The 27692-nt window shown below is 34.7% G+C and overlaps 2 protein-coding genes across 3 annotated transcripts; both read right to left on the reverse strand.

Annotated features, from left to right (window-relative positions):
• Window positions 1-839: 839 nt before the first annotated feature.
• Window positions 840-11001, reverse strand: LOC129879915 (amino-acid permease BAT1 homolog). Of its 2 annotated transcripts, none has more exons than XM_055953653.1 (8): window positions 10809-11001; window positions 9839-10099; window positions 3255-3273; window positions 2924-3143; window positions 2657-2838; window positions 1983-2272; window positions 1774-1903; window positions 840-1291 (listed from the first exon to the last, which is right to left on the reverse strand). In XM_055953653.1, the coding sequence occupies exons 1-8, from the start codon at window positions 10940-10942 to the stop codon at window positions 929-931; spliced, it is 1599 nt and encodes a 532-aa protein (XP_055809628.1). In that variant the 5' UTR covers window positions 10943-11001; the 3' UTR covers window positions 840-928. The 2 variants fall into 2 exon arrangements, with proteins under 2 accessions (XP_055809628.1, XP_055809630.1); XM_055953655.1 differs by lacking the exons at window positions 9839-10099; window positions 10809-11001 and adding exons at window positions 5394-5654; window positions 5772-6150.
• A 1636-nt stretch (window positions 11002-12637) lies between these two features.
• On the reverse strand, window positions 12638-27508 carry LOC129879916 (uncharacterized). The gene is made up of 13 exons (XM_055953656.1): window positions 27294-27508; window positions 22304-23911; window positions 21221-21439; window positions 20279-20587; window positions 19088-19399; window positions 16959-17255; window positions 15524-16016; window positions 15279-15437; window positions 14981-15160; window positions 14567-14761; window positions 14067-14165; window positions 13405-13989; window positions 12638-13274 (listed from the first exon to the last, which is right to left on the reverse strand). The coding sequence occupies exons 2-13, from the start codon at window positions 23908-23910 to the stop codon at window positions 12918-12920; spliced, it is 4812 nt and encodes a 1603-aa protein (XP_055809631.1). The 5' UTR covers window position 23911; window positions 27294-27508; the 3' UTR covers window positions 12638-12917.
• Window positions 27509-27692: the final 184 nt, after the last annotated feature.

The raw sequence follows: 27692 nt of genomic DNA on the forward strand, positions 1-27692 counted from the left end.
AAATAGGATTCTTTTTAGTACCAAATCAAATTATTAGTCTTTTTTTGGCGTAGAAATAGTATTAATTGTGTTTTTTTAATGATATGTTTGGCGAATTATTAGTCATTTATTGTTGGAAGGAAACATACTATTGAATTAAATTAAAATATAGGATTACTTAAACCAGTTGACTTTTAGCCTCTTAATTAGTAGTACCACTATATATATATGATTAGTGATTTATTTTACCTTTTTGTTTATTTTATGATGTTTGTTAAACTGTTGTTTTCAAATGCATTAATTAGAAGAGGCAGCTATAAATATAAAAACCAAGCTGATAATTGTGATTAATGAACCAAACATGCATAAAGTCAAAAACCTAACACAAAAAATGTTTCAATCTTAGGGGACGAATTTGGAATTTTAAGTATATGGATTCTGAATTTTAGGAAAGGATAACTACTTGAGATAAATAATTTCTTAACACAAATATAAAATTTGGATCAAAACTACTAGTTCTATCAAACCCATAATTTAAAATAACTCAACTCTACACATTATAATAAGAAGAAGTTGGTTCATATTTAGATCTTGCATATGTTATATGTATTAAGTTGTTCTGTTGTTGTATATGCCATGAGTTTTTTTAAAAAAATAAATTTTAAATATTAGGAAGTAGGATTCTCTGTCTTGTTCTAGATCATAATTAGCTCCTTTTAAATAAGATTTTAATCTAATTTTATTTTCAAGTTTCATTTTATGTGTGCATGCATGTGTCGAAGTTTTAAAATCCATTCCATTGACATCATAACATCTTTTTGACACAAATAAAATGAATTAGGAACTCAAACTCAAATTCATAAAGTTCAAATTTTGAATCTGCCTCTATAAATCGAAAGATAATCATACACATCAACATTGTCTAACTACAAAGAATTCTCTATACTTCTTATGGTTCCTCACTAGAGTTACCTATATTGGTAATAGGACCTTTAAACCAATGCCTAGCACTGAAGATCCATGAAGAAACAACAAGAATGACAAGGCCACCGACCGCGACTGGAGTATAGTTGAGAGTTTGATCTGTAATAGGATAGGCAACAGGCAAAGAGAAGAGCACGGAGATGAGCGCGACCCAAAGTATTGCAACCCAACCTACAACGAGCCCGTAGCTTCCCAAGTTAAAAGGACCTGGAGTGAAAGATTTTCGAGCTAGAGTCACTCGAAACAGGATTGGCAAGGCATAAGCAATGTAAAGCCCAATTGTTGCTATCGATGTCATGGCTTGAAATGCTACCAAGCTTCCGAGAGACTATAATTCAAATACACCGAAAAAAAGATTGTATTAGTAACTGGAAGGACGCGAAACAAACTGATGAATCAAGAAAGCATAATAAGTAATAGGAATAATACATAAACAGACATTCAAACTTGTACTCATAAGTAAGCACTCTAATTTTGAGAGTGCGCATCTAGACACGTCAACCTAATTGTGTTTAGTTGACACCTAACGCTGACGTACCTAAATTCTAGAGGTGTCTAGATGATCATTTCGTAAGTTGGATTGTTCAACTGACACAGTGGAGATGAGTTGAGGTGTTTAGATGTGCATACCCAAAGTTGGAGTGTTTACTTGACAGTTAAGGCCAAGTTTGAGTGTTTGTTTATGTATTATACCTAAGTAATAAGTAGTGTTATTTCTGATATGAATCGTTTGTTCTTATTTTGCTCGGTTTTCGCTTTTAAGGCTGTTTAATGTGATCTTTCCAGATGCAAAAGTATAAAAGTTTGTACCGTCAATGCCATGCAAAATGCTATAAAGGCTGAAGTCCAGACTGCATTTAGCGGAACCTCCTGCTTGTTTACTTTATGCCAGAACGACGAATATGGCATTGCTCCATCTCGGGAGAATGCATAAGCCATCCTGCAAAAGATACTTTCATCAGTGGCTCTACTAAAAAATCTGTGTTACACAAGGAGAATCTCGGATCAAGCATATTTACCTCGAGTTGCTAGTTAGTGAGCTCATGCCACAAAAGAATACCGCAACAGCAATGACACCTAAGCAAACAATTCCACCAACACCACTGCCATATCTACTCTTGAATACGTCATAAAAAATTTGAGCAATAGCATAGCCGCCAGAATCATTGTTTTTATTCAACAGATGCGGGATATCTGTAACTGCAAACGTTATACCAAGTATGTAAGCCCAGCCAGCAAGAACTGATATGCCAATAGCACTTACAATTCCTTTTGGCCCGTTCTTATCTGCATTTTTGGTTTCTTCCGTCTGCCAAACAATGCCATAGATAAGAACAAAATAAAAAATTTACCCACAACCACTTTGGACAAGAAGTTCCCAAGTTTCACTAGGCCTAACGGAGGAGGAAACTAAGTTTCAAGATTATTTTCGTAAGACAAGCAAGTTCTATTGTATTCTCAACTATCTGAGCCTCGTCTCGTTACAAATCCATAACTTCACACTGCCACGATAGTTTAAAAGGAACATTAATTTTTCATCAGTTATTTGGGAATTTGAAGGGCCTCTATAATTAATAATTTTAAAAGAGTATCCAGCAAAATAAGCTCACACCACGCCGTCCAGTCGACATACTTTAGAAAAAAACAGGAACAATTAGAATTGCAGTGCAGAGGAAAAGTATGTGGAACTCACCATATGGGCAGAAGCATCATAACCTGTCAATGTATACTGGCTCATGAGAAGTCCCAGGACGAAGATGTAGAATTTATTGTTGATTCCATCCTCATTGTCAGTATTGAAGTTAGTAAACACAAATTTAGCACTAGCTCTTTCTGTTGCGACCAGTGGGATTAAAATCATAAGAAGAAAGACACCTGTAATCATTAACTCAGAGCTGAGCGAACGCACAATTCCGAAGTACTGAGGTTGAGGATAGAGATGAGGTTTACTTCAGTGTACCTAAAACATTCCAAGCAGCAGCTAGTTGTCCAATGAAGGACAACCATGAGATCGGAAGACTGTTTAATAAAGCATGTAAAAACAGAATTCCACCATGGAGGGCGATAACCACATATTTGGAGGCCTGATATCCGCCACCATTTAATCCACCAGTGCTAAGAAGAATTATCACCTGAACTAACTCAGCCAATGAAAAATCTACACTTGTTGTGACAGCCCACTGCAATCAGATTTTCCGTTGTTGATTAGAGTTATATTATATGGTGAAGCAACTAAGCCCAGTTACAGACTAAAAATTGTGAATGGTAATATGAGTAATTCTTCACGATACCTGACCAACAATGTTGAACCTGCAATATGAAAATGAAAGAAATTGTATTGAGAAGGAAGCAATATGAATATAGAAGCCATCATTTTTAGCAAAAAATAACTTATGACTGTTGAACAATTTTTTTTATTTTTTTCAAAATTGGGGGTGGGGGAAGGGGATTACAAGGTGGGAAATCAAATCTTCACCAATAAGGTAAAAGTCTACCTAACTGAGCTACTAAGATTTTCCTGATTGCTAAACTATGTTGCTCAGACTCTCCAAAAATGTTGACACTCGATGTCTACACTATTTTTGGAGGATTTACACACGTGTGAATATTTTTGAAGAGTTCGGGCAACATAGCTCTTGAATGTTGGACAACGGATATGGGCATGAGCTAACAGAAGACCGTACTATATATGTTGATGATACAGAGAAACCCAGTAGCATGATATGAATAATCTCATATTCCGTTACGTTTAATATTGAAAATCAGTATATGATAAAAGGTACCGAGTAAAGAATTAAAATGAAGAAAGCATCCCAGAGAGTTCAATATTTCCAATTTTTTTGTGTGTGTGTGTTTCCTCCTGTTTTACTTTCTCTTTGTTCGCTCCTACCCAATGAATATATTCTTCTAAGGAATTCAATGGCTAGCGGCCTTGAACTGAAATTAGCACGTAAAGTTAAGGAACTTATTGACAAAGTACGTCGTCCTAGGGCGGCTGCAATTTTTCAGCAACATTCACTCTCATTGACAAAAGTCAAACCATGTTCTGATTGTGCATTTCTCAGTTCTCACACTACGGATTGCAAAAGAACAACATTTTTGCTGAAATCAAGCATAACTACAGATCGAGTTATTGTCTTCAAAATGCGAAGTGGGTTAATCAAATCAGCAATCAACCAATTAATCAAATATGCCTCAAACCCAACTAGAACAACATGAATCCTCTATGTATTCGGCTCCATTGGGATCTATTTCATTCCAATACATTGAGGATTCATTAACATGAGGATTTCTCATAATTTGACTACCTTAACGTTGACCATCAACCTATTGCAATGCTCCTCCCTTATCCGCACTTGGGACAAGTCATGTGGATCTAAATACAAGTTCATGTAGGTATTAGATCAATCAAAATGAGCAAAAAGCATGACCTCCAATCAACACAAGAAGCTTTTTCAGACTAGCCTATCACACAAAAAGGATGCTTAATTTCTTCTTTTTTTCAAATCCCTGAGGGCCAATGGCACACCATTCAAGACCAGTGAATAATGGGCACATACTTGACTAAGCATCCTTGTAAGGAAAGTGAAGCTATGCACTTCTAAACAGTAAGGAGACAAACAAGTTAAAAACTACAAACCTAAAGTGCTAAGAAGACTTGCAACTTGCTCTCCTCCACATTATGCTAACGCCAGATAAACTCTCCTCTATAAACCAGAACAGTGTAAAATTGATAACTCCAAGATATCAACCAGGGGCAGAGATACAATATTAGCAGCTGGTTAAGACGAACCCAATAGCTTTTGCTTAGACCTTGTATCGGTACTAGGAAATTCACTAAATATGTATTAACTATTTAATTGTGAAACCAGTAAATAAAAGTGCACTCTGGGATCGATCCCAAGTTCAGAACCCATTAACTTCAAATCCTACGAGAATTCATTGAGTCTAATAACTGAAACATGTAGTATCATAACACCAGAGAATGGCCAAATAGGGCATGAAACAGAGTAAAGACTAAACAAGCAAAGCAAATATTACCAGCCAGTGATCCAAGAAGCAAAAGGTTCCCCACTTGGACCAGCAAGCTTAGAACTCCAATAATAGAGTTCACAACTCACAAATTCAAAATCCTAACTCCGCCTCCAACTATTCCACAATACTATAAACTCCAAATAATACAAACTAACTCAAACATAAACAGTAAAGACTAAACAAGAAAAGCACAAATTACCACACCAGTGATCCAAGAAGCAAAAGGTGCCCCACTTGAACAAGCAAGCTTAGCACTCCAATAATATAGTTCAGAACTCATAAACTCAAAATCCTAACTACGCCTCGGACTACTCCAAAATACTACAAACACCAAATAATACAAACTAACTCAAACATAAACAGTAAAGACTAAACAAGAAAAGCAAAAAATTTACCAGCCAGTGATCCAAGAAGCAAAAGGTGCCCAGCTTGGACCAGCAAGCTTAGCACTCCAATAATAAAGACCCCCAGAAGTTGGATAAGAAGAACAAATCTCAGCCATTGACATTCCAACAAACAGTGTGAATGCACCAGCAATTAGCCATCCATAAACATAACTAATAGGTCCACCAAAATTCAAACCAGTACCCATCAATGTATTCAAACCAGTAAGCACTGATACAACAGAAAACGAAAACGCAAAATTCGACAACACCCTGCAACAAACAAAGCCCCAAGAACCCAAAAAACCCGATAAGCTAATAAGTCCAAAATAATCAAAAAGATTGAATTTTTTTTAACTTTTTTGAAGAAATTAGGAAATGGGTATTTACGAAAGGTCTCGTTTGAGTTCTTGTTTGTATCCAAGTTCCTGTAAACGTGCATGTCCTGAATCAATTTCTTCTTCAAAACCCATTCTTGATTTTTTCTCCTCTGCAACTTTGCTTTGTTGAAATTCCTTTTTTCTTCACTGTAAATGGCTGACTTTCCACAAAGATTGTAGACTCACATGAAAAAATCAGAACTTTGTGCAAAATGATTGATTGATTGTTTTTATTTGTATTATTTGGTGGTATTTTAATGGATTTTTGTGGAGTGAAAAGAGCAGAGTATGGTCAAGGAAAGCAATTGGAACATGGGACTGTATTATATTAGTAGTAAAAGCTCATGATAATTGCATTTCAAAGATTACAAAAATCTGAATTATTGGAAGTTGGGATTTTGTCTAGTAGTATATGAATATTCTTAAGTCCTAGTTGTCTTTGATTCAAAGATTAATTTATCCCTTACGCGAAACAATGAAGCTATTCTCATATTATCTATAAGTTACAAATTTGAGTTACAAAAATAACTATTAATATTTGTATTAATTATTTACATCACACATCTTAAATTTAGGTGCTTACATATCACATCTCTTGAAGTGCAGTCCTTCTCCAAACGTCATTATCACACCCCTTGAGGTGGGTATCGTCTTTCTCCAAATTTACTAATATTATAGATTTTGTACATTATACTATTTTTTTCTTTTGATATCGAATTATAAATACAAGTAAATAGGTAGTTAGGAAAAAAAATATGATTTATTCTTTCAATCAATTTCCACTTGCTCAGTGTCGTATTGATGTGGGAGGGTGTCACTATGGATGTGAGAGGAAGGAGAGAGGAAAGAATTGTTTGGATCAGTGTTTTAAAAGATGAGGCGTGAGGTCAGACTTTTTATGTTTGTACTTATTTTTTTAATTAATCTCCAATCACTCAATGCCTCTGCTAATGTGAATTCTAAAAAAAATTGAATCGTGAATCAGGCTAGGATATTATTTCATAATGCTTTTTTTGAAAAAAAAAATATTATTTCATAATGCAAAAGATATCAATGATATTAATTCTCGTTTGGGGGGTTGTTGGCATGTGGGAAAGTCAAAAGGGACTGCCGTTTCTAATATTATATTTTTTTTCAACGGCACGTGCAAAATTATTTAAATATAAGTTATTATAGAGCCCGTTTGAATTGGCTTTAAGTTGGTCAAAACCAACTTAAAGCCCCTTTTCAGCTTTTGGACGTGTTTGCCTAATGCTAACTTTAAGCCAGAAAGTTCTTAAAGTCAGTCAAAAATGAAAAGTTAGGATTCCTAACTTTTTTTTCTTTGACCATGAAAATTACTTTTATATCCCTTATATTTTAACTAAATTCCCAAACTACCCTTTTTATTCTTTTAACCCTAAAATTCACATAATTTTCCTCATTTAAGCACTTTTATCCAAACACTCAACTGCTTATTTATAAAAATAATTTTCAGCACTTTAAAGTTCTAAAAGCACTTCATACATAAAAATTACTTTTTTTAAGCCCATCCAAACGGGCTCATAATCATAAAATGGGATCAAATTGATATGTTACATCTGCCTCTTTGATTTTTGTATTTTTCTTTTATATTTGACTTTTATATGTATTTTTTGAAAACGAATTTTCTATCTCCACGAGATAGTATCTCCACGAGAGATAGAAATAAAATCGATATACCTTATTATTTTCAAATCTCACTTGTAAAATTATGCTAAATATATAACATGTTGTCCAACAATTCAAGTCCAGCATTAGTTAATTGTTAGAAAGAAAAGCGTAATCGAAACCCATCATTTGACCAAGAAAAAAGGATTAAATCTCAACTAATTAATAAATCATAATCGTCATATAAATATATCACAATTCTACTCTTTAAAAAAAAACAGTTCGATGCAGTAAGCTTACGTTATATATGAAATTTGAAAGAAAAAAAAATCATTAAATAGGCTCTCTATTATTTTATACAGTTTTACCTCGTAATTCTTATTTTAATCAAAAAAATTCAACCAAACTGACTTTAGTAGTCCTAAGAATAATTATCATAAAGTATAATTATTACTATAAAGTGAATATTTGATATCATTCTCTTTGTGGCTAAACCCAAAAAAGTACTAGTTGTACCATGTGTTAGATATTTTAAAATGTATGAACCGTAAAAAATGCATGCTTTTACATTCTAGTAATATTTTGTTTGTTTTCCATTTGATATTTGTTATATATCAAATGGAGAATCGCTTCGTGACTAAGATTATTTTTTTTATATTCATGATTCAAAGACTATTTTTTATTTATTTATGATTCGAATTCAAAATTATTAATTAAATTAATTAAATCAATATATTCACTTGATCGGACAATAATCTAAACACGAAAGTGTACAGTTCTATATTTTTTTCATGCTGAGTAATAGACAACACCTCAAAAAGCAAAAAACCCAAAGAGAAGATAACTACCGTCCAAACATGTCTATTTGTTTGTTTGTCCTTTCATAGTTTTTGTACCACCAAAAAAAATGAATAATCAATCGTTAAATACCAAATTATTTAGCAAACAACCACTATCTTAGAATTAATGACATTAAATTGTTTACTTTAAAAATTCATTATCATATATAATGTGAAAGCTATAGATTGTCGATTCTACTTTATTAATTTGGAATTATATATATATATATATATATATATATATGTGCGCGCGCCTTGATATTATTAGTAACCTATCCTCTTGGACACATCTTTAAGGTGAGACAACAACTAATTTAAATATGTTATCAAATGGAAAAATTATTTATTTAGACAAATAATCACTTTTCAACTCTTATAATTGAAAAATAGTCATATCGTGAAGTTTTAAATTTCACATGTAAAAACTCTATGATAATGAATATTTTTCAATTACAAGGCCGAAAAGTGACTAACTCGCACTATTATTACTTTGGAAACTCATTTGCTCCACATACGTAGCCATTAAGATCTATAGCTCCTTATGAAGAATTTTGTTATTTTTAAAATTTGAGAGAGATCCCACGACATCTTTTGGTCGTCCCTAAAACATTTAAAAACTCCACGACATCTTTTGGTGGTCCCTAAAGCATTTCAATGAATATAGCAAAGCTAACATGTTAATGGCTTTCCCATCCATGTCCTAGGCATGAATATTTTTTTCTATAATTATCCGATAATATTAAATTTTTCGGTTAAGCTAATTGAGAGGTTAACCTAGGTTAAATCAATTAATACTATCTATCATTAAATTTTGTGTTTAGATATGTCATGAAGTTTCACATGTGAAACGTGACATTATCTATTTTTCAATGATAAGGGCTGAAAATGGCTAATTTTTGAATTTTTATTCTTAAAAATAACGACATATTCAATGTAGTTTCACAAGTGAGATCTAGAGAAAACAAAATGTATGCATATTGTATCCCCCCCCCCCCCGTTCAATCTTTGTAGGATAGATAGATTATTTTCGATGGACTATCAGTTCAAAAGAACTAAAGAAGTTTAATCAAAGCAGGATTATAAAGAAAATAACGACAGTAAAATAACAAAATATACAACGCAAATAAGATAACAAGTAGTAGTAAAAATAAAGAATAATATATAACACGAATACTAAATAATACTACTATTAAGAAGGAGGAGATGAGAAGATCATACTAGCCCATTCCTCTCCCACCGTAAAAATACACCACCTCTCGACTATATATCTATTACTTTTCTACCCTAACCATCGATCTCCATACCTTCCTATCCTGAAAAATCTTAAATTTATTCCTAAAAATATTAAAAGAAGAAAAATGAAAATACAAATGTGAATGAGCATAAAGGAATAGGCCAAGAAATAAAAAAAAGAATTAAACTAAAAATAGCAGGCAAAAGTATAATATATATGTATAATATGTGCATGTATGATTGTATATAATGAGTGTATAACAACGAAAAAAAGTAAACAGTAAATCTGCTCAACAATTCGTATAAAGATTCCACCCCACCCCCACGAACCAAAAAAAGATGGAACAACTAGAGAGGAGAAGAAAAGGGCCCATACCAGCCAGTAATCCAAGCAGCAAATGGGCCTAACTTGTTTCCAGCCAATTTAGCACTCCAATAGTAAAGCCCAGCAGAAGTTGGATAAGCAGAACATATTTCAGCCATAGCAAGGCCCACAATGAGTGTCATTAAGCCAATTATGGGCCATCCACAAACAATAGTAACAGGCCCACCAAAAGTTAAGGCCTGATTATACAATGTGGATATACCAGTAAGAACTGATACAATGGAGAATGTCAAAGAAAAGTTTGCAATGAACCTGTTTCACAAAGCCCAAAACAAAAGGTGTATGTGAGTTTTTTTTCGGGATCTTTACACAAATAGCTAGTCGGATTGCATGTATAATAGTAGAAAAAGGTAATTTATGGGTCATTTGAATCCAAGAGCTTTGGTGCAAACCCTATACCATTGTAGCGTGTTAAATAATAGATTTTGAACCCATTAAAATGAAATAAAGTTGTGATAGAAATTTTGAACTAGAGCTCATAATATTCAAAATATTGAATCTACTTGTGCCTAGATTGAGTATATATTATGAGTGAAAATGAAAAATTAAAATTACAATTTATAACCAACAACGACAACAACAATAACATACGCAATATAAACCCACAAAGTAGGTTTGAGAAAGTAGAACGCAGACCTTACCACTATCTTAGAGATATAGGTTGTTTCCGATAGACCCTCGTCTCAAGAAAAAAAACAGTTCAAAATAGTATAGAGAAAGAAATAAAAGAAATGAAGACGGTCATAGCAAAATACTATAGACAACCTGATAAATCGTCATCCTAAACAGTAGTCATAACAAGAAACAACAATAATCGAAATGTTAAAATACTCAAAGAACAAGAAACTACAAAAGTAAACGAGACAAAACTCAATTATCTATGTCCTCCATAATCTTTTATCTAAGATCATATCGTCCGTAAATTAAATAGACAAAAAGAAAGAAAGAAAGAAGGACTTACGAAAGACCACGATAGAGTTCCTGCTTGTAACCCAATTCTCTAAGTCGAGAATCATCATTTGTACAACTTTTATTTTCATTTTCATCAAGTGGATGATAAGAACCACCAATTGATGCTGAGGATTCTGCTTCCATATTTTTTTTTTCGATTAGCTTCTTAGACCAACACACACGACTGGATTAATATGAAGTGAAAAGTACAGAGACACTTTCCAATCAGAAAACAGAGCTCCACCTAATAATATAGTACTAATATTTTTGGTAAGATAATAACTTTTTTGTATTTTTCTATGTTTGTTATGAGTTATTTTATGAGGAAGATATTTGTAGTGGAAAATATCATGTAGGGTAGTTCATTGGTAGTTGCCACCTAAAAGTCCTATCTTACAAGAAAGACCCAACAAAAGCATGGGTATTCCCAAATGGGCTTTGCCATGTATGATTCTTTATCACAAGATGCTTTATGATAAAGAGACGTTTGGTTACGAATCATTTCAGTTATCAAAATTAAACTAAAAAAATTGATTTGTTTACAAAGAAACATTTATTTTCTAAAGGTATGGAGTAATATATAAAAAGAAAATTGAAAATAATCTAAATGCACGTGGATTTTCACAAAAACCAACACAAATCTGCTCCATTAATGGTATGAAGATGCTAAGTTGATTTTATTAATATATTGAAAAGTGATCATTTGCTGTAAAGTGTCGTATCATTAAAAAAAATAACTGCATATTGACAAGTGATTTGCTGTAAAGTGATCTTAGAGTAAAAATAATAAAATGTGTGGATCTCTATGATGTGTTATCTAACTTCTTTCTTATGAGTGACCTAAATAACCACGTTCTCAACTACATTTGATTGCAAAACTTGCAATTTTATTAGTAATAATTGTATCCAATAAAGATTGTCCTATTATGATTTTGGGTGCCATGTTTTTTATTAAAGACAAGCAAAATTATTGGTTGTATATAGTATTGATTACAACTTAGGGTGTCCTACTTTCAGTATAGTATGATATAGATAGATAGATTAGGCTGAAAAGAGTAGTTTGCTTGAATAATAGATCTATGTACTTGTATCATTTTGACATCTCGACCCTCCTATTCTAAATTTCATCTAGACATTGTCAACTAGATCAAAACAAGTTTTAAACCGCGCTTGACCGTTGATCAAGTTTATGTGCCGTTGATATGGCTAAACTAAGACAAAATGTGTGCATGAAGTCTTAAGTTATTAGAGCCCATTTGAATTGACTTATAAGTTGATGAAAATAGCTTATAAGCTGTTTTACTTTTGTTTGAGTGTTTGGTTGACCAACTTAAAGTCATTTAGTACTTAAAATAAATCCAAAAAAATAATTGAACTTATTTAGCTTAGCTTAGCTTATCTATAGCAGCTAACAGGCTCTTAGGTCATTTTATTATTAGGAATTTTTTTATAACACATTGGGCGAAGGGGGTACATAAAGAGACGAATGATCTTTTTAACAAATACTAACATGGTATATACTTAAAATAAATCATCATCTACCAATAATTACTGAAGAAGCAAGTGTTATTGCATGGTAACACAACCACAACATACAGTATAATCTCATAAGTAGGGTCTGAAAAAAGATAATATGTACGCAACTTTGCCTCTACCTTGTGAAGATAGAGAGACTTTTTCCGATATACCCTTAGCTCAAGTAAAGCATAACAACAAATATTGAAAGGAACTATAGTAGTGAAGAAGCCATGGTAACTCAAACGAAGAAAACAACCGATAATAATAATAATATCGAAAAATAGTACTAATTAAGAAACACTAGTCGACGCTCGACTACAATTGGATAATACTTTACCATTAAGCACAATACGAACAATAGGATTATTAAGTATCTGTTTTTTTTAAAGTAATAAATACCAATATAAAAACGTTCTCTGTTACTTAAAAAAAAATCTTATCACTCTATTAAGAACCAAAAATGTTCAAAACTATGATGAACCAACATATTATGTATATATAGAACAAAAGAATGGTCTTTCATCTCTTCATCTATAAGATATAATAAAGCAAACCTGTCGTCTTCACTCCGAGCCAAATCTAACAAGGTAATGAAATGACCTTAATATCCAGGTTTTTTTGGCGGCTTCAGATGGGAGAAGAAGCCGATGTTTCCTAGGAAGAACAGAGCAATGACGATTAGGCAAGAAAGAAATAACCAAAACCACTGCTGCCATTTCCTTTTACTTTTGATTCGAAGCGGGGGAGGAATGGATTTAGTCTTCATCTGTTTTGTATATTGAGACGGTTTCTGAGTTCTCCTAGTGATTGTTTGAGAATGCTCAGCAGCCTCGAACTCCTTGACAGTTTCTCTTGGGCTGGTGGAAATCAAAGCAGTTTCACCATCATTACTTTCGCTGTGGGTTTCACCTACGGAACCCTTCTTCCTTTCCCTCTTCCGCAGTCTTTTCTCCTTCTCCTGTATTAAACAAGATATGATTTTAAAACTTCGGGCATATAAAACAATAGTTTATTGAGAGAAACCTATTACTTTCACAGGATGTGTGCGGAAAACTTGAAAATCTGCTTTGAAAAAGCTGAAGATTTACCTTCAGTCTCTGTTCTTCTTCCTTCTGGGCTCGCATTTCAGCCCTCAGTTGGGCCTTTTCTGCATTGCGTTTTTTCCTTTCTAATGCCTCCTTAGCCTTTGCAATCTCCTCCAACCGCCGTTGCTCTTTCAACCTGACTTCTTCCTCACGCTTCCTCAGTTCCTCCTCCTTTCTAGCAGCCTCTAGCTCCTGAGCATTTTGCAGATGCTCGACCTCTTTTGGCTCATCAACCGTACTCTCTCTTTGAATTGGTTTGCGAGCCTCTTTCGTTTTCTCAACCTGTTTCACCCCTTCCGCTGCTTGCAGAACAATATTGTCATCCTTAATTTCATCCTTAAGAACTACTACTTGCTTTCCTTGCTGAGAGATCGGAGGTTGTGACACACTATTAATTTTATCTACACTAGCTACCATCCTATTAACTCTTTCCACCCGGTAACTGGGAAGAACAGCTGGCTCCTCATCAGGACCAAGTGAACCACCATCCAAGGTCCCAAATCTCCTTACTGTACTCCTTGTATTACACCTGATGTAATCCTTTCTGAACTCATCATTCTTGTTCCAAAGTTCCATGTACCTTTCAACCTGACAGAGTAACAATTAGACACAAGCAAGCATGGAATTTCTCTGGTAGACATCTAAGAATAAAGTTGCTGACCAACCTGATTCACACAGAGATGATTAAGAGCCTCCATTTCTCTCTTTCGTGCATGATCACTAGCCAAAGTCGCTATATCCTTGTACGTCCGGAAATGAATATTCTGCATTTTCAGGCATTATGAGATCCGGTAGAATGTCCTCAATCAAACATGATTTTTGGCTTAAGTTGAGCAATTAATTAACCAGCCACTAGAATTATGCAACCATAGAAAATAAAATAAACAAATAAATGACAGGACTAGAGACTTGTACTAACTAACAAAATTGCACGTAAAAGAAAGAAAGAAATTCAAAAGTCAGCCAGCTTCAAGCATTAGTAAATACAGACTAACCCAGTTTACAAATAATTTGGGAAGGAAAAATGTTTGTGTCTGTATCGTGAAGTAAAACTGTAGAAAAAAGTTTTTCTACCAACAGGGGGCAGGAGAAGAGAGTATGGGATCCTCAAAAGGAGAACAGATGATAAGAGTTTAAGGTTCAATACTCGGATGTGATTACAAACCTTCTCATACAGTCCCTTTTTTAAATTCCGCAATTCTTCATATGCTTCTTGGCGAATATCATCTGCAGCTTTAAACTGTGCTTGCAATTCTTTGAGCTTTCGACTCTCATCTTCAAATTTTCGGCTAGCTGCCATCGCAATTGTTTCAGCTTTTGAGACCTTGACTTTGAGGTTCTCAAGCTCTTTCTTCAAGGCCTGCACACATTTGGCTCCAGGTTAAGGCAAATTAAAAGGAAAAGAAAACCATAACATGAAGTATCAAAAAGTGACAGCATGTTCGAATAAATGCTGCTGTCGAGCATTTACTCTTGAATGCACAATGTTAATGACACCACTTGATAACAATCAATTCTATTATGATAAGCAGTAGAAGGTTGTATTCAGAGGAGCATTAAAGCATCTTAGAGGGCCCACCCTCAATCGCTCTTCATTTACGTCTCTCTCATCCAGAGACTTCTGCACTTCATCCTGGTTGCCAATGTTAGAGGAAAGCTGTCCACGAAGCTGCTTCAGTTGCTTGATTTCACGAATTAGAAGCTTTTCCTCCTTTAGAGGTACAGTTTCATGTCCAATAATGTGCTCCATATTACAAATCTGCAGGTCATATATCAGGCAACATAAACAACAAATTCATAGAACGAAACAAAACCCTCCAGTTGCTGATTAGAACTTTTTACTTGAAGAGAAGCGAGACATTGTCACAAATCCATACCCTATTATCAATTTCACTAACAGCAACTGCATTCTTTGCTTTATCAATTATATCTTGGAGTGTTGAGATATCTGCACGCTTTGTCCTGACTTGCTTTCTAGCATCTCTCTCTAGAGCTTTGGCAGCTTCAAATTCAGCACCATGGGTTTGGCAATTGGCCTGCTCATTAAAATAATATTCCTACTAAGTTTTATGAAGAAATCCACAATAAAGAGATTTAAAAATATTGAATCTAGGAAACATACTCTTTTGTTTCTGATTTTTTGTCTAAAGGCATCCCTATGCTGTGTTTTCTCGTCAACAGTTAGCTCAGCAACTTTGATGCGTTCTCGGATCTTTTCATCGTCAAATCTTGGCATCCTGATCAGGAAGTAAAATCCCTTTGTTGAAATCTCATTCATATCCTTTACAGCTGCAACATCCACAGAGGAACATTCAGCCGAAGTGGCCAACACTTCGTTAGTGCTTGAAATTTCAGCATTCCCACTTTGTTCACATATTAGTTTGTCATCATTACTCCTGTCTGAACCACCTGTCATTTCTTCAGTGCCTGCAATCTCTATGCTCATGATGGCTGACTCTTCATCAATTTCACTTGGGCAAGTCAAAGTCTTATTTTCAAATGTTGCAGCATCATAGCTAGAAACATCTCTACTGCTTGAAGTGTTTCCCGCTTCAGATAACTCTAAATCAGCCAAAGTAGCCTGATCGTGGCTACTTTCATCATTGCAAGACATCCTACAATCATGAGATCATATGAAATTTTCTAACCATGATAAACAACTCATCGAGTTAAGAAGATCACAAATATTAAAAGAAACGTAAGCAAACAAGCAGATAAAAATAAAACTTTTAAGAACACTAAAAAGTGAGAAGAAATTGACCTTCATCACTGAAAACTGAAGTACATTGGTCTACCTCAATGTGCGGCTGCAAAATTAATGCACTGAAATCATGACTGACATTGATGCCATGACCATTGATAAGTGCTCAGAGCATCAACTATTTCAACCCAAAACGCAGGGGAAAAAACGTTTACAAGCATGAGACACAGATTTCCTCTCTTGAGAGGAACACTAGTTGAGTAGCTGATGAACATTTTTCACCAAAATCACTAAAACTGCAAAAGTTTTATTATTACGAAAACTTTGAGTTCTATTTATTTTATTTTATTGTGAAGAACTGTGAGTTTTGTTTTTAATGAAGTAAACTGAATACATTTATTCCAGAACCATGCTTGACTCAGAAATTCAATAAACTTAACACTTATACCACACATGGACATAAGTTTCTTGTTTAATCAGTAATTAAGATAACCTTTTTCTGGTGGACATGGAAAACGGAAAAAGGGTGACAAGAAACAGTTTGCCTTTTCGAAATAGTTTCACCAGCCAAACAGAATTAATTAGCTTTCTCAGGGAAATAAATGATTCATCAAACTGTGCAAGTTTTTAAACAATAACCATGTTGTATTTAGTAATCCAATTAACCTAAACTTCAACTCCACCTGGATATTAGTAAGATCAAGTTTATTAATTGCCAACTCATAAAAAATGAAAGGGACTGTGAAACCAAAAACATTTGGCTTTCGTTCCAGATAGTTTACTCAGCAAAGGGCGATCATTTTTGCTTTCTGAGGGAAATCCTCTGCGTAGTGTACAGATTGTCAGGTGCTTTTACCTTTCATCAATATTTATGCTCGGTGGTTTTTCAGCATCCTCACTTTCATGTATGAATTTGTCATCGCTGATTTGGTCCGCAACACTAGTAGATTCACCTTCTTTCTCAATGTCAGTGAACTCTATAGCCATATTGGGCACCATTTTACATTCACGAATGGGGTCATTCAAATTATTTCCACATACAACATCGCGGCACTCATCTTTAATGCTTGAAGCAGAAGAATTTCCAGCTTTGCACAATTTCACATCAGCTAAAACAGATTGGTCGATAGAAAATTCAGCATCACTATGCACCCTAAAAGACAAGAATAATAAACAGCTTACTTAATCGTGTCAATACATCAAGGGAAATTCTGATATACTACATATTAAAAAATTACAAGCAAAAGCAACAAGATAACATGATAAACTAACTAATCATTGTATTCCAGGACATAAGAAATCCAACAACTCATTAGCATCAACCACCAAATCATAAAGGAAATTAGGATAGAACAAGATCATAAGACTAAAGAAAACTTCCCTATCTAGGAACCTAAATATAAATATAAGTAAAACTTCCGGTGAAAATGAAAAGTGAGTAATGGGAGAAAATCCCCTCAGATTCAGAAGTGGAAAATTTACAATATTAATGTGAATCCTTGGTTTAATATAACAACACTATATTGTGGGCGCATCAACAAGGACAGTACCTATTTGTCAAAAAATATGATTGCATTAAGAAAGAAGGATGAAAAAAGCTTATAATACAATTAAAGCATATTGAGTTCTCCAAAAGAAACAAACATTTTTCCACATAAATAGATGAACCAAAAAGCACACCCTATAAAATGTTTGAGACTTGAAGGTATATTTCAGAGAAAACTTAAATTTGGTTGCTGTGCTACTTGTATTGGTAGAGAAAACGAACACTATAGGGCAGCCCGGTGCACTAAAGCTCCCGCTATGCGCGAGGTCCGGGGAAGGGCCTGACCACAAGGGTTTATTGTACGCAGCCTTGCCTTGCATTTCTGCCAGAGGCTGTTTCCAAGGCTTGAACCCGTGACCTCCTGGTCACATGGCAGCAACTTTACCAGTTACTCCAAGGCTCCCCTTAAAACGAACACTATAAGTGCAAAAAAATTCACAGGACTGTATATATGGTAACCATTATAAGCTGATCAATAAAAGAACATCCTTGAGACAACTAATATTATACCAGTGATCTATGTGTTTTTCACATTTTGAATTGGAGGAAAGGTGATCTGCCATACAAACTATCAACCATAATTGCATCTGTAACAACCCATAATTGTTTTTTAAATATAAATGAAGAATAAAAAAGCATAAGCAATAAACAAATTTCTTCTTCCAACAGGAGCATTCATGAAATAACGTATGAATGATACTTGACTTGAATAACTGGAAAACAAAGGCTTATATCTAAATCATGGAGATTCCAGCGAACATATACGTCACGCCACCTCACTAATATTCAAAACTAATGCAGGTACACTCGAGTGAGTGGATATGTTTGAAATAATCAATTTTATCTTTTTTTATTAAATATAAACTACTAAATTATTTGGAAAAAAAAACAATATTTCTTTAAGAAAAATAAAAGACATAGGAGATACCCATACGGGTTTCATAATTATATGAATTAGTCCTATAACTGATAGGGAACTTAATGGAGCCCTTTTACAAATAATAGCTCATGGATTTATAGTTGCCGCACTTTTTTCTTAGGGAAAACAACTAATGATAGAATCCCCCTTATTTATCTTGACAAAATGGCGGAATAGTTAGACCAATGCCAAAAGTATCACAATATTCAATAGCTTTTTGGAAGTTGGAAAGTGGAGTATGGTAGAAAGACCAATTTACCATGTGTAATTAAAATTAAAAGTGGAACTTGAGGGCAATTGAAAGTTTAAATTCGCAGACCAAGAGACCAACTTAGTTATCCACAAAGATTGAGGTTATTAAAAGTTTGGATGAATGGCACACAAGAAACAGACATTCCATTTTGAAACTTTCTTATTCAGATCAGAGGAACAGATAACACAGCAAAAAGCCTCTTCTATCTGCATAGATTTATATCCTTAATTGCTTAAACAGAATAGGTTTAGATAGTTCGAAACGTACCCCACATTATCTGAATTGTTGTGTGATTTTTCAGGATCCTCACATTTTTTGTGAAGTGTTCCGTTGTTTATACTGTCATCACCACCATTTAATTCACCTTCCAAATTTTCAACTCCACTACCCTCTCTGATCAAGTTAGGTCCCAGCAGTTGGGAGTCATCAGTAGAGCTATTCAAATCTTCATTTTCATCCACAACAGCGTCGTTGCTAGACAGGTTTTCAGTATTTGAAGCACAACAATTACCAACTTCAGAAATTTTTGAATCAACGGAAGTAGATAGGCCTTGGGAAAACTCAGCATTACAAGACATCCTACATCACAGGACCAAATAGTCAAAGACTTCAGTTTTTTTACTCTAAACAACTATTTGAAAATGAAGACGATTTTAAACGAGGAAGAGTGGATTCTTCTTCGAATAGCATTGACTAGAACAGAACACATTTATCTGCCAATTACACCGGGAATAAGTTGAGAATTCAGAGATTGAATTGCAACCCAAAATTTTGTTTCTTTTCTTGCTCAACTAGGATTGTGGGAAAATTTGGTTACCTCAGAGCCTTGGACTATAGTCTATGTGAATTATTCATCACAGATGAGGGATGGCCTCGAGCTTTAATGGTGTGACAATGTGGTAGTATATGACCTTATCCCATTAACCTATCTACAAATACACACAGGAACATGCACACTCACCCCTGATTGTATTCTTCCTTGCAGAAAGCAGCAAATTCATCAACCCCCACGAGACAAGAAGACTGTTTCTCTTCTCTCTTTTGGTTTTGGGCTGTCATTCTTTTTAACTTGCCTTTTTCCACTTCGTTCATGTCCAATTTGACATGTAACAGCCATTATTGAATATACTCATTCACCATTCTGAACCTAATTACTAATTTGCACATCAATCATATATACATACTATATTTATACGTGCATTAAAGACTTTAAATTGTATAACTACGGATAAACAACAGATAAAATTTGTTAGTTAATACTTCTCTAATTGCATGGGACGGACTGTTCCGAGCAGAAAAAGGAGGAAAAAACTAACTTACTAACTTATATACTTTAAGTCACCATCAACCCAGAAAGGTTTATTCTATAAAGATGTGTCTTTATTTGGCGAGTTTCTATCCTCAACCATATAGTACAATTGAAGTAAACAAAGTTTATTTTAAAATCCATATACTCACCCTTCAGCAGCTGGACTACTGCAAGTGAAACATTTGTCATCCTCAAAGTCTTCACACATCAATTTGTCATTGCTGCTTCTGTCCACATCATTAGATTCACTTCCTATTGCTTTACCAATGATCTCTTGAACCATATCAGCTGGACTTTGACCATGAGAAATACAGCTATTACTAGCTTCATTTCCCAATGCAATAGCATCATTGCTAGACATATCTCTGCTGATCGAAGTAAAAGAATTCTCTACTTCAGACAACCTTGCATCAGCCAAAACAGAGGGGCCACGTGAAAGTTCAGCATCACTGGACTTCCTGCAGTCATAATACAAACGGATCTTCAGATAGCTATCCAGAAATCTACCAATTAGGTGAAGCATAGATGGCCCTAAGATAGTAAAAGCAGCAAATAACATATTACTAACTTCATAACCGTCAAATTGGGGCAACCAAAATTAATCAGCAGTCACACGACGTAACTTTTGGAAGGAGTGCTGTAGATTTAGGAATACGACACGAGTGAAAGGAAACAAGATTAGAGACACTGTTTGCCTCCTCCGAGATTCGAAGACTGGTTTCCAATGAGCTATTCTAGGTTCATGGTAACATCATTGGGTGCGTTTCATGCCGAAATTCTAGAAGAAGTTCACTACAGTGAGGAGAAAAAGATTTGTCTTCAGGGAAGAGCACTGATTGGAATAATCAATTTAAATCGAGTTTTCTCATCAACTGCTTAACCATAAAAGCTATATCTACTTGACTCAGTAGGTGTCACTTTTAGTTAACTTGGATTTCAATCTTTGTGTCTAATAACAAGCAGAGACTGTACGCACTAAATCCAAAGGGAATTAATTTCCTTCCATCCAAAATGCGGGGTTGAGATATTTTCGGGTTACTTTCACATCCTTAACCAAGGGCACAGTGGAACTTCAGAAGTTAGGAACTCACCCTTCACTAGCTAGACCATCAGCATGCAATCTTCCGGAACCCTCATCTCTTTGGTGCATCACTTTGCCATCTATATCTTTGTCACCATCAAATTTACTTGCAATTTCTTCATTGCATATAGTGTCGAAGACTGTGTTGCACACATTTTGAACATCATCATCCAAGCTATTCACGCTCTCCTTTCCAGATGCGACAGCATCAATGCTGCAAAGGATTTCACTGCTTGAAGCAGAATTTAGGTCAGAAAATAGAAGAGCCATGGAAAATTCAGCATCAATATGTTTTCCTAGTAAATAGAATCACTTCTACAGCAGTCGGACAAATTAACATGAAGCCCTTCAAGTTGGTTAATCAGTTTAATCTCTTAACACACTTTGAAAAAGATAAATATCAAGCTGCTAAACAAAAATCAAGTCTATAGTTCCAGTGATACTGATCCATATACATTCCATTAATGAAAACAATGCCGCCACTAAATGCAAGATAAGATATCAGTCACATACATCCAAGAAGAAACATAAATGGGAATGTCGCATATTCATCTGCCTCCCTGCACTGGTACATCTCTTAATAGAAAATGTGATTGAGGATAGAACCATAATTATCTGTCGGCAGACTATGAACCTCTCACTATGAAATCAGATATGAATCAGACAAATATTGTGTTCATGACAGAGGAGAGAGAATATATGAATTCTTCATAATAAAAACATGAGGGCATAGGTTACAGTTGCAATGTAAACTCCACTACCACCTGAATATAAGTAGCATATCTACTGGAATAATGGCAGAGCAAAAAAAAGTAAAGATATTGATTTGATCAATATTCTTTTTTAATTGGACCACAGATCTCTCTTTAGCAGCAAAAGGAACAGATGTTTTCCTGCTCATATAAATCTGCTCACAACTATACTTATCAACTATATTGAGTCTAATGAAATCACCTACAAAATATTAAGTCTAAGGAAATACTTTTGGTCCTTTTATGCGGGGCAGGGGGCAGGACTGGAGACTGCTTTCACTAAGTCATGCCAAAAGAAGGATAAAGGAGAAATAATAGCATTTAGATGGTTAGGAACACACCCTTTATGAGCTGGAGGGCTATCATTCGCTACTTCACCATCCTTTCTATCTTCAGATGTTGAGTTTCCATCAGTCCTTTTGTTTGTGACATCAGATTCACCTTCTATATCTTCAATTCCTTGGATTTCACTTGTGCTATTGGAAATCTTTTGACATTGGCTGTCTGCTTTTTCAATCTCTGTGCTCTCTTGGTGTACTAATTTATCATTACTTATTTCCTCTGCACCATTAGACTCAACGTCTATTGCGGTGATCTCAGAACTATTCTTAATTTTCTCTACACCATTAGACTGACCTTCTAATCCACTGATCCCAGTCACAATGTTGGTAGCCATTGAATTGTTGCTACCAGCCTTTTCAGCATCTGTGCTCTCATCAATTTTACTTGAACCATTAGATTCAGACCTAATTTCTCCAATCTCTGTAACAGTGCTAGGTTCCCTTTGGCCATTGATCTCTACCTTCTCAGTATCCTCACTTCCTTCACATACTAATTTGACATCACAGTTAAAATCACTTCCTATTTCATTGATGCCTTTGATTTTTGTGATCATGTTGGGTGCCGATTGACTGTTACTGTCTTCATTTCCAGCATTCTCACATTGGTCAGAGAGTGACTTGTCTTCACTGCTGTCTGCTTTTTCAGATCCTGCACTTTCTTCACTTAATATTTTGTCATCATTACTTCTGTGAGGGCCACTAGGTTCACCTCTCAGTTCTTCCATGCCTACTGTCTCAGTAACAGGGTTGATAGCCATTGAACTGTTGATATCCCCCTTTTCATCATCCAGACTCTTATCATTTTTACTTGAACCATTAGATTCACTGCTAATTTCTTCAACGGCTTTAATTTCTGTAACAGTGATAGGTTCAATTTGGCCATCGCTCTCTACCTTTTCAGTATCTGCACTTTCTTCACTTAATCTTCCGTCATCATTACTTCTGTGAGGGCCACTAGATTCGCCTCTCATTCCTTCCATGCCTTCTTCCATTGTCTCAGTAACAGGGTCGATATCCATTGAATTGTTGATATCCCCCTTTTCAGCATCCACGCTCTTATCATTTTCCCTTGAACCACTAGATTCACCCATAATTTCTTCAAAGGCTTTAATCTCTGTGCTAGGTACCTTATGGCCATTTCTCTCTACCTTATCAGTATTTGCACTTTCTTCACATATTAAATTAACAACACCATTAAAATCACCTCCTCTTTCATTGACACCTGTGATTTCAGCGACCATGCTCAGTGCACCTTGACCACCATCAGTGTCTGCATTTTCAGTTGTCACACTTTGGTCACATTGTAACTTGTCTCCACTGTTGCCTGCATTTGCAGCTTCTGCACTCCCGTTACTTAATTTTTCGTCATCATATTTTTTGTCTGAACCACCGGATTCGCCATTCATTTCTTCAATGCCCGTTATCTCTGAGACTGGATTATGTTCCATTTGACCCTTATCAGCAGGGCAGTTCAAAGTTTCTTTTGTAGACACAAGAGCGCCACTGCTAGATGCATTTTCACATGCAACAGCTGAATTCGCCACTTCAGGCAATTTTTCATCAGTTAAGATGAATGGACCATTGGGAAATTCCGCATCAACAGACATCCTACAACCACAACAATAATGTTAGGCTCAAATCCTTTATCCCCCAGATGTAAACCATAGACAAAGTTAAAAATGCAGAAGAAAAAATGAAAGACTATAAATAAAAATAGGTGAGAGAGACTAAAGGAGCTAAATAACCAGTGCACTCCCAGGTACTAGAAATGCTCAGATTCATTGACAAAGGTTTCCCATTTGGCTTCTTTGACTGTCTCAATAGATTTGTCCCAGAGAAATAACAATCCCCCACCAAAATAGAAGGATTTCTAAACAATTTAGGAAACAAAATTGCTATGAACGTGATACTTGCTTCTCTTAAATTCTCATCTTTCTCATCACATGAATAAGATAATAACTTTTTAGCATGAGTATACTGAAGTAGAAATCATTTTTATTGGTTCGGGGATTCCGACTTTGAACTAGAGGTTATGTTGCAAACCCCAAAAGGAGAGATTGTGTTGATGGAGGCTTACGAAATATAGTATTTATCATATAGAAGGCTGAATTTAAGCAATAGTCAGAAATACATTGTTCCGTCATGCATAATTGAAACAACCAGGAAAAGCTAAGCAAGTTCACCTAATATTTGTCCGTGTTCTTTTTATATGTACCAAACAATAATATTCATATGCGGAAAATCTACTGAAATATTGTAAGGTAAAATACAAGGCTTTAAGACTATCACATTTTCAGAAAATCACTAGAATGTATTCCAGCCAGAATAAAAAAGGAAACAATAAGAATCACATCAGACTAAAGTCTTATTTCTGGATAACTACTAAGATTTACTTTAAGTAGATTTGCTGAAAAAACAGATCTGAGATCATATATAACAACAAAAAAAGAACTGTACAAGATAATCAATAGAACACATTTACTAAACATTCTACTCGGACCATCTCCTAGAGCTTTCTTTTTCTGCTAAATTGACATGTAAGTCATACAACTCTTACACGTCGAACTCGAACTTCGAACCGATACAATTAGCTTAAAATCGTACTCTTTCAATTTCATGATCGAATTCATAGTGAATTGGGCATTTCTGCGGCGCCAACAACACATTATTTACCAAAAATTAACTCTTTTTCACGCCTAAAACAAATGAAATACTAAAATTAAATCCAAAATTAACCTCTCGTGTCAACTTCAAAAAGCACAGATCATAAGTAAACTGATCTGAGATCACACACAACAACAACAAAAAGAACTAAATGATCAATAAAACACATTTACTAAAAACATTCTACTCAGACCATCTCCTGGAGCCTTCTTTTACTGCTAAATTGGCATGTAAATTATATAACTCTTACATGTTGAAGTCGAACTTCGAGTCAATGCTATTAACTTAAAATCGCATCTTTCAAATTCATGATCGAATTCACAATGAAGTAGGTTTTTCTGCGGCACCAACAACACATTATTTATCGAAAATTCACTCTTTTTCATGCCTAAAACAATGAAATGCTAAAATTAAATCCAATAAACCTCTCGCGCCCAACTTCATAAAGCACAGATCATAAAGAAACAGATCTGGAATCACACATAACAACAAAAAAAAGAACTAAATTTACTAAAACATTCCACTCAGACTATCTCCTAGAGCTTTCTTTTTCTGCTAAATTGACATAAAAATTATATAACTCTTACATGTCGAAATCGATCTTCGAACCAATGCCATTAACTTAAATCATATTTTTCAATTTCATGATCAAATTCACAATAGAGTAGGTTATTCTGCGGCACCAACAAAAACATGACTTACCAAATACTCACTCCTTTTCACGCCTAAAACAATGAAATGCTAATTAAATCCAATCAACCTCTCGCGCCAACTTCATAAAGCACAGATCTTACAGAAACAGATCTGAGATCACACATAACAACAAAAAAAGAACTACATTTACTAAAACATTCTACTCAGACCATCTCCTAGAACTTTCTTTTTCTGCTAAATTAACATAAATTGTATAACTCCTACAAGTCGAAATCGAACTTCGAACCAATGCTCTTAACTTAAATCGTATCTTTCAATTTCATGATCAAATACACAATGAAGTAGCTTTTTCTACAGCACCAACAACACATCATTTACCGAAAATTCACTCTTTTTCATGCCTAAAACAATGAAATGCTAAGATTAAATCCAATCAACCTCTCGCGCCAACTTCATAAAGCACAGATCATATAGAAACAGATCTGAGATCACACATAACAACAAAAAAAGAACTACATTTACTAAAACATTCTACTCAGACCATTTCCTAGAGCTTTCTTTTTCTGCTAAATAGACATGTAAATTATATAACTCTTACATGTCAAAGTCGAACTTCGAACCAATGCTATTAACTTAAAATCGTATCTTTCAGTTTCATGATCAAATTCACAATAGAGTAGCTTTTTCTGCGGCACCAACAACACATGACTTACCAAATATTCACTCTTTTTCACGCCTAAAACAATGAAATGCTAAGATTAAATCCAATCAACCTCTCGCGCCCAACTTCATAAAGCACAGATCATATAGAAACAGATCTGAGATCACACATAACAACAAAAAAAGAACTACATTTACTAAAACATTCTACTCAGACCATTTCCTAGAGCTTTCTTTTTCTTCTAAATTGACATGTAAATTATATAACTCTTACATGTCAAAGTCGAACTTCGAACCAATGCTATTAACTTAAAATCGTATCTTTCAGTTTCATGATCAAATTCACAATGGAGTAGCTTTTTCTGCGGCACCAACAACACATGACTTACCAAATATTCAATCTTTTTCACGCCTAAAACAATGAAATGCTAAATCAAATCCAATCAACCTCTCGCGCCAACTTCATAAAGCACAGATCATACAGAAACAGATCTGAGATCACACACAAAAACAAAAAAAGAACTACATTTACTAAAACATTCTACTCAGACCATCTCCTAGAGCTTTCTTTTTCTGCTAAATTGACATATAAATTATATAACTCTTACATGTCAAAATCGAACTTTGAACCGATGCTATTAACTTAAAATCATATCTTTCAATTTCATAAACGAATTCACAGTGAAAAATGCTTTTCTGCAGCGCCAGCAAAACATGATTTACCAAAAATTCACTCATTTTCACCCCTAAAACAAATGAAATACTAAAGTTAAATCCAATTCACCTCACGCATCAACTTCAAAAATGACAGATCATAACTGAACACACGGATCACCAATCTCCACCAATTCAAACACAAAAAACTACACCGACAACTGAGTAAAACAATGCATGTACAAAATTCAACATCAAAAAACGCGATTTCTAATACATTCACATTCACTTAAACTGAATTAACCTCAGATCGATGTAACAGATCAAAACCTCAACGAAATCACAAAAAAAAAATCACCTTGAGCGAGAATGGAAGTATCAAACGGCAATGTTGTTCGGCAGCGACTGTGCTCCGCCGTGTTCCGCCGTAAGAGCGTGATCCGATCTGCAACTCACGGTGCGTTGTTGTTGTTGTGATGCATGAATTTGAAGAAGGAAAGAGAATTTGGGTAATGTATTGTATGTATTCAGTCCCGTTGGGGGTTTAACCGTAAAAATAAGTCCACGTTACAAATCTCCAAATTGAAGAAATTCTGGATCTAAAATAGGAACATAGGTATAGGGGTATTTTTGACTTTTTGTATAATAGATGTACAATTGATCTAGGTAGGTAGATGTGAGGGTATTTTCGACTTTTTGAGCACTAAAATTTGTAAAATTTATCATTTGATCTACGACTGTTAAGGGGTCGTTTGGT

This window comes from Solanum dulcamara, chromosome 2 (genome assembly GCF_947179165.1).
Source record: "Solanum dulcamara chromosome 2, daSolDulc1.2, whole genome shotgun sequence".
NCBI lineage: Eukaryota > Viridiplantae > Streptophyta > Magnoliopsida > Solanales > Solanaceae > Solanum > Solanum dulcamara.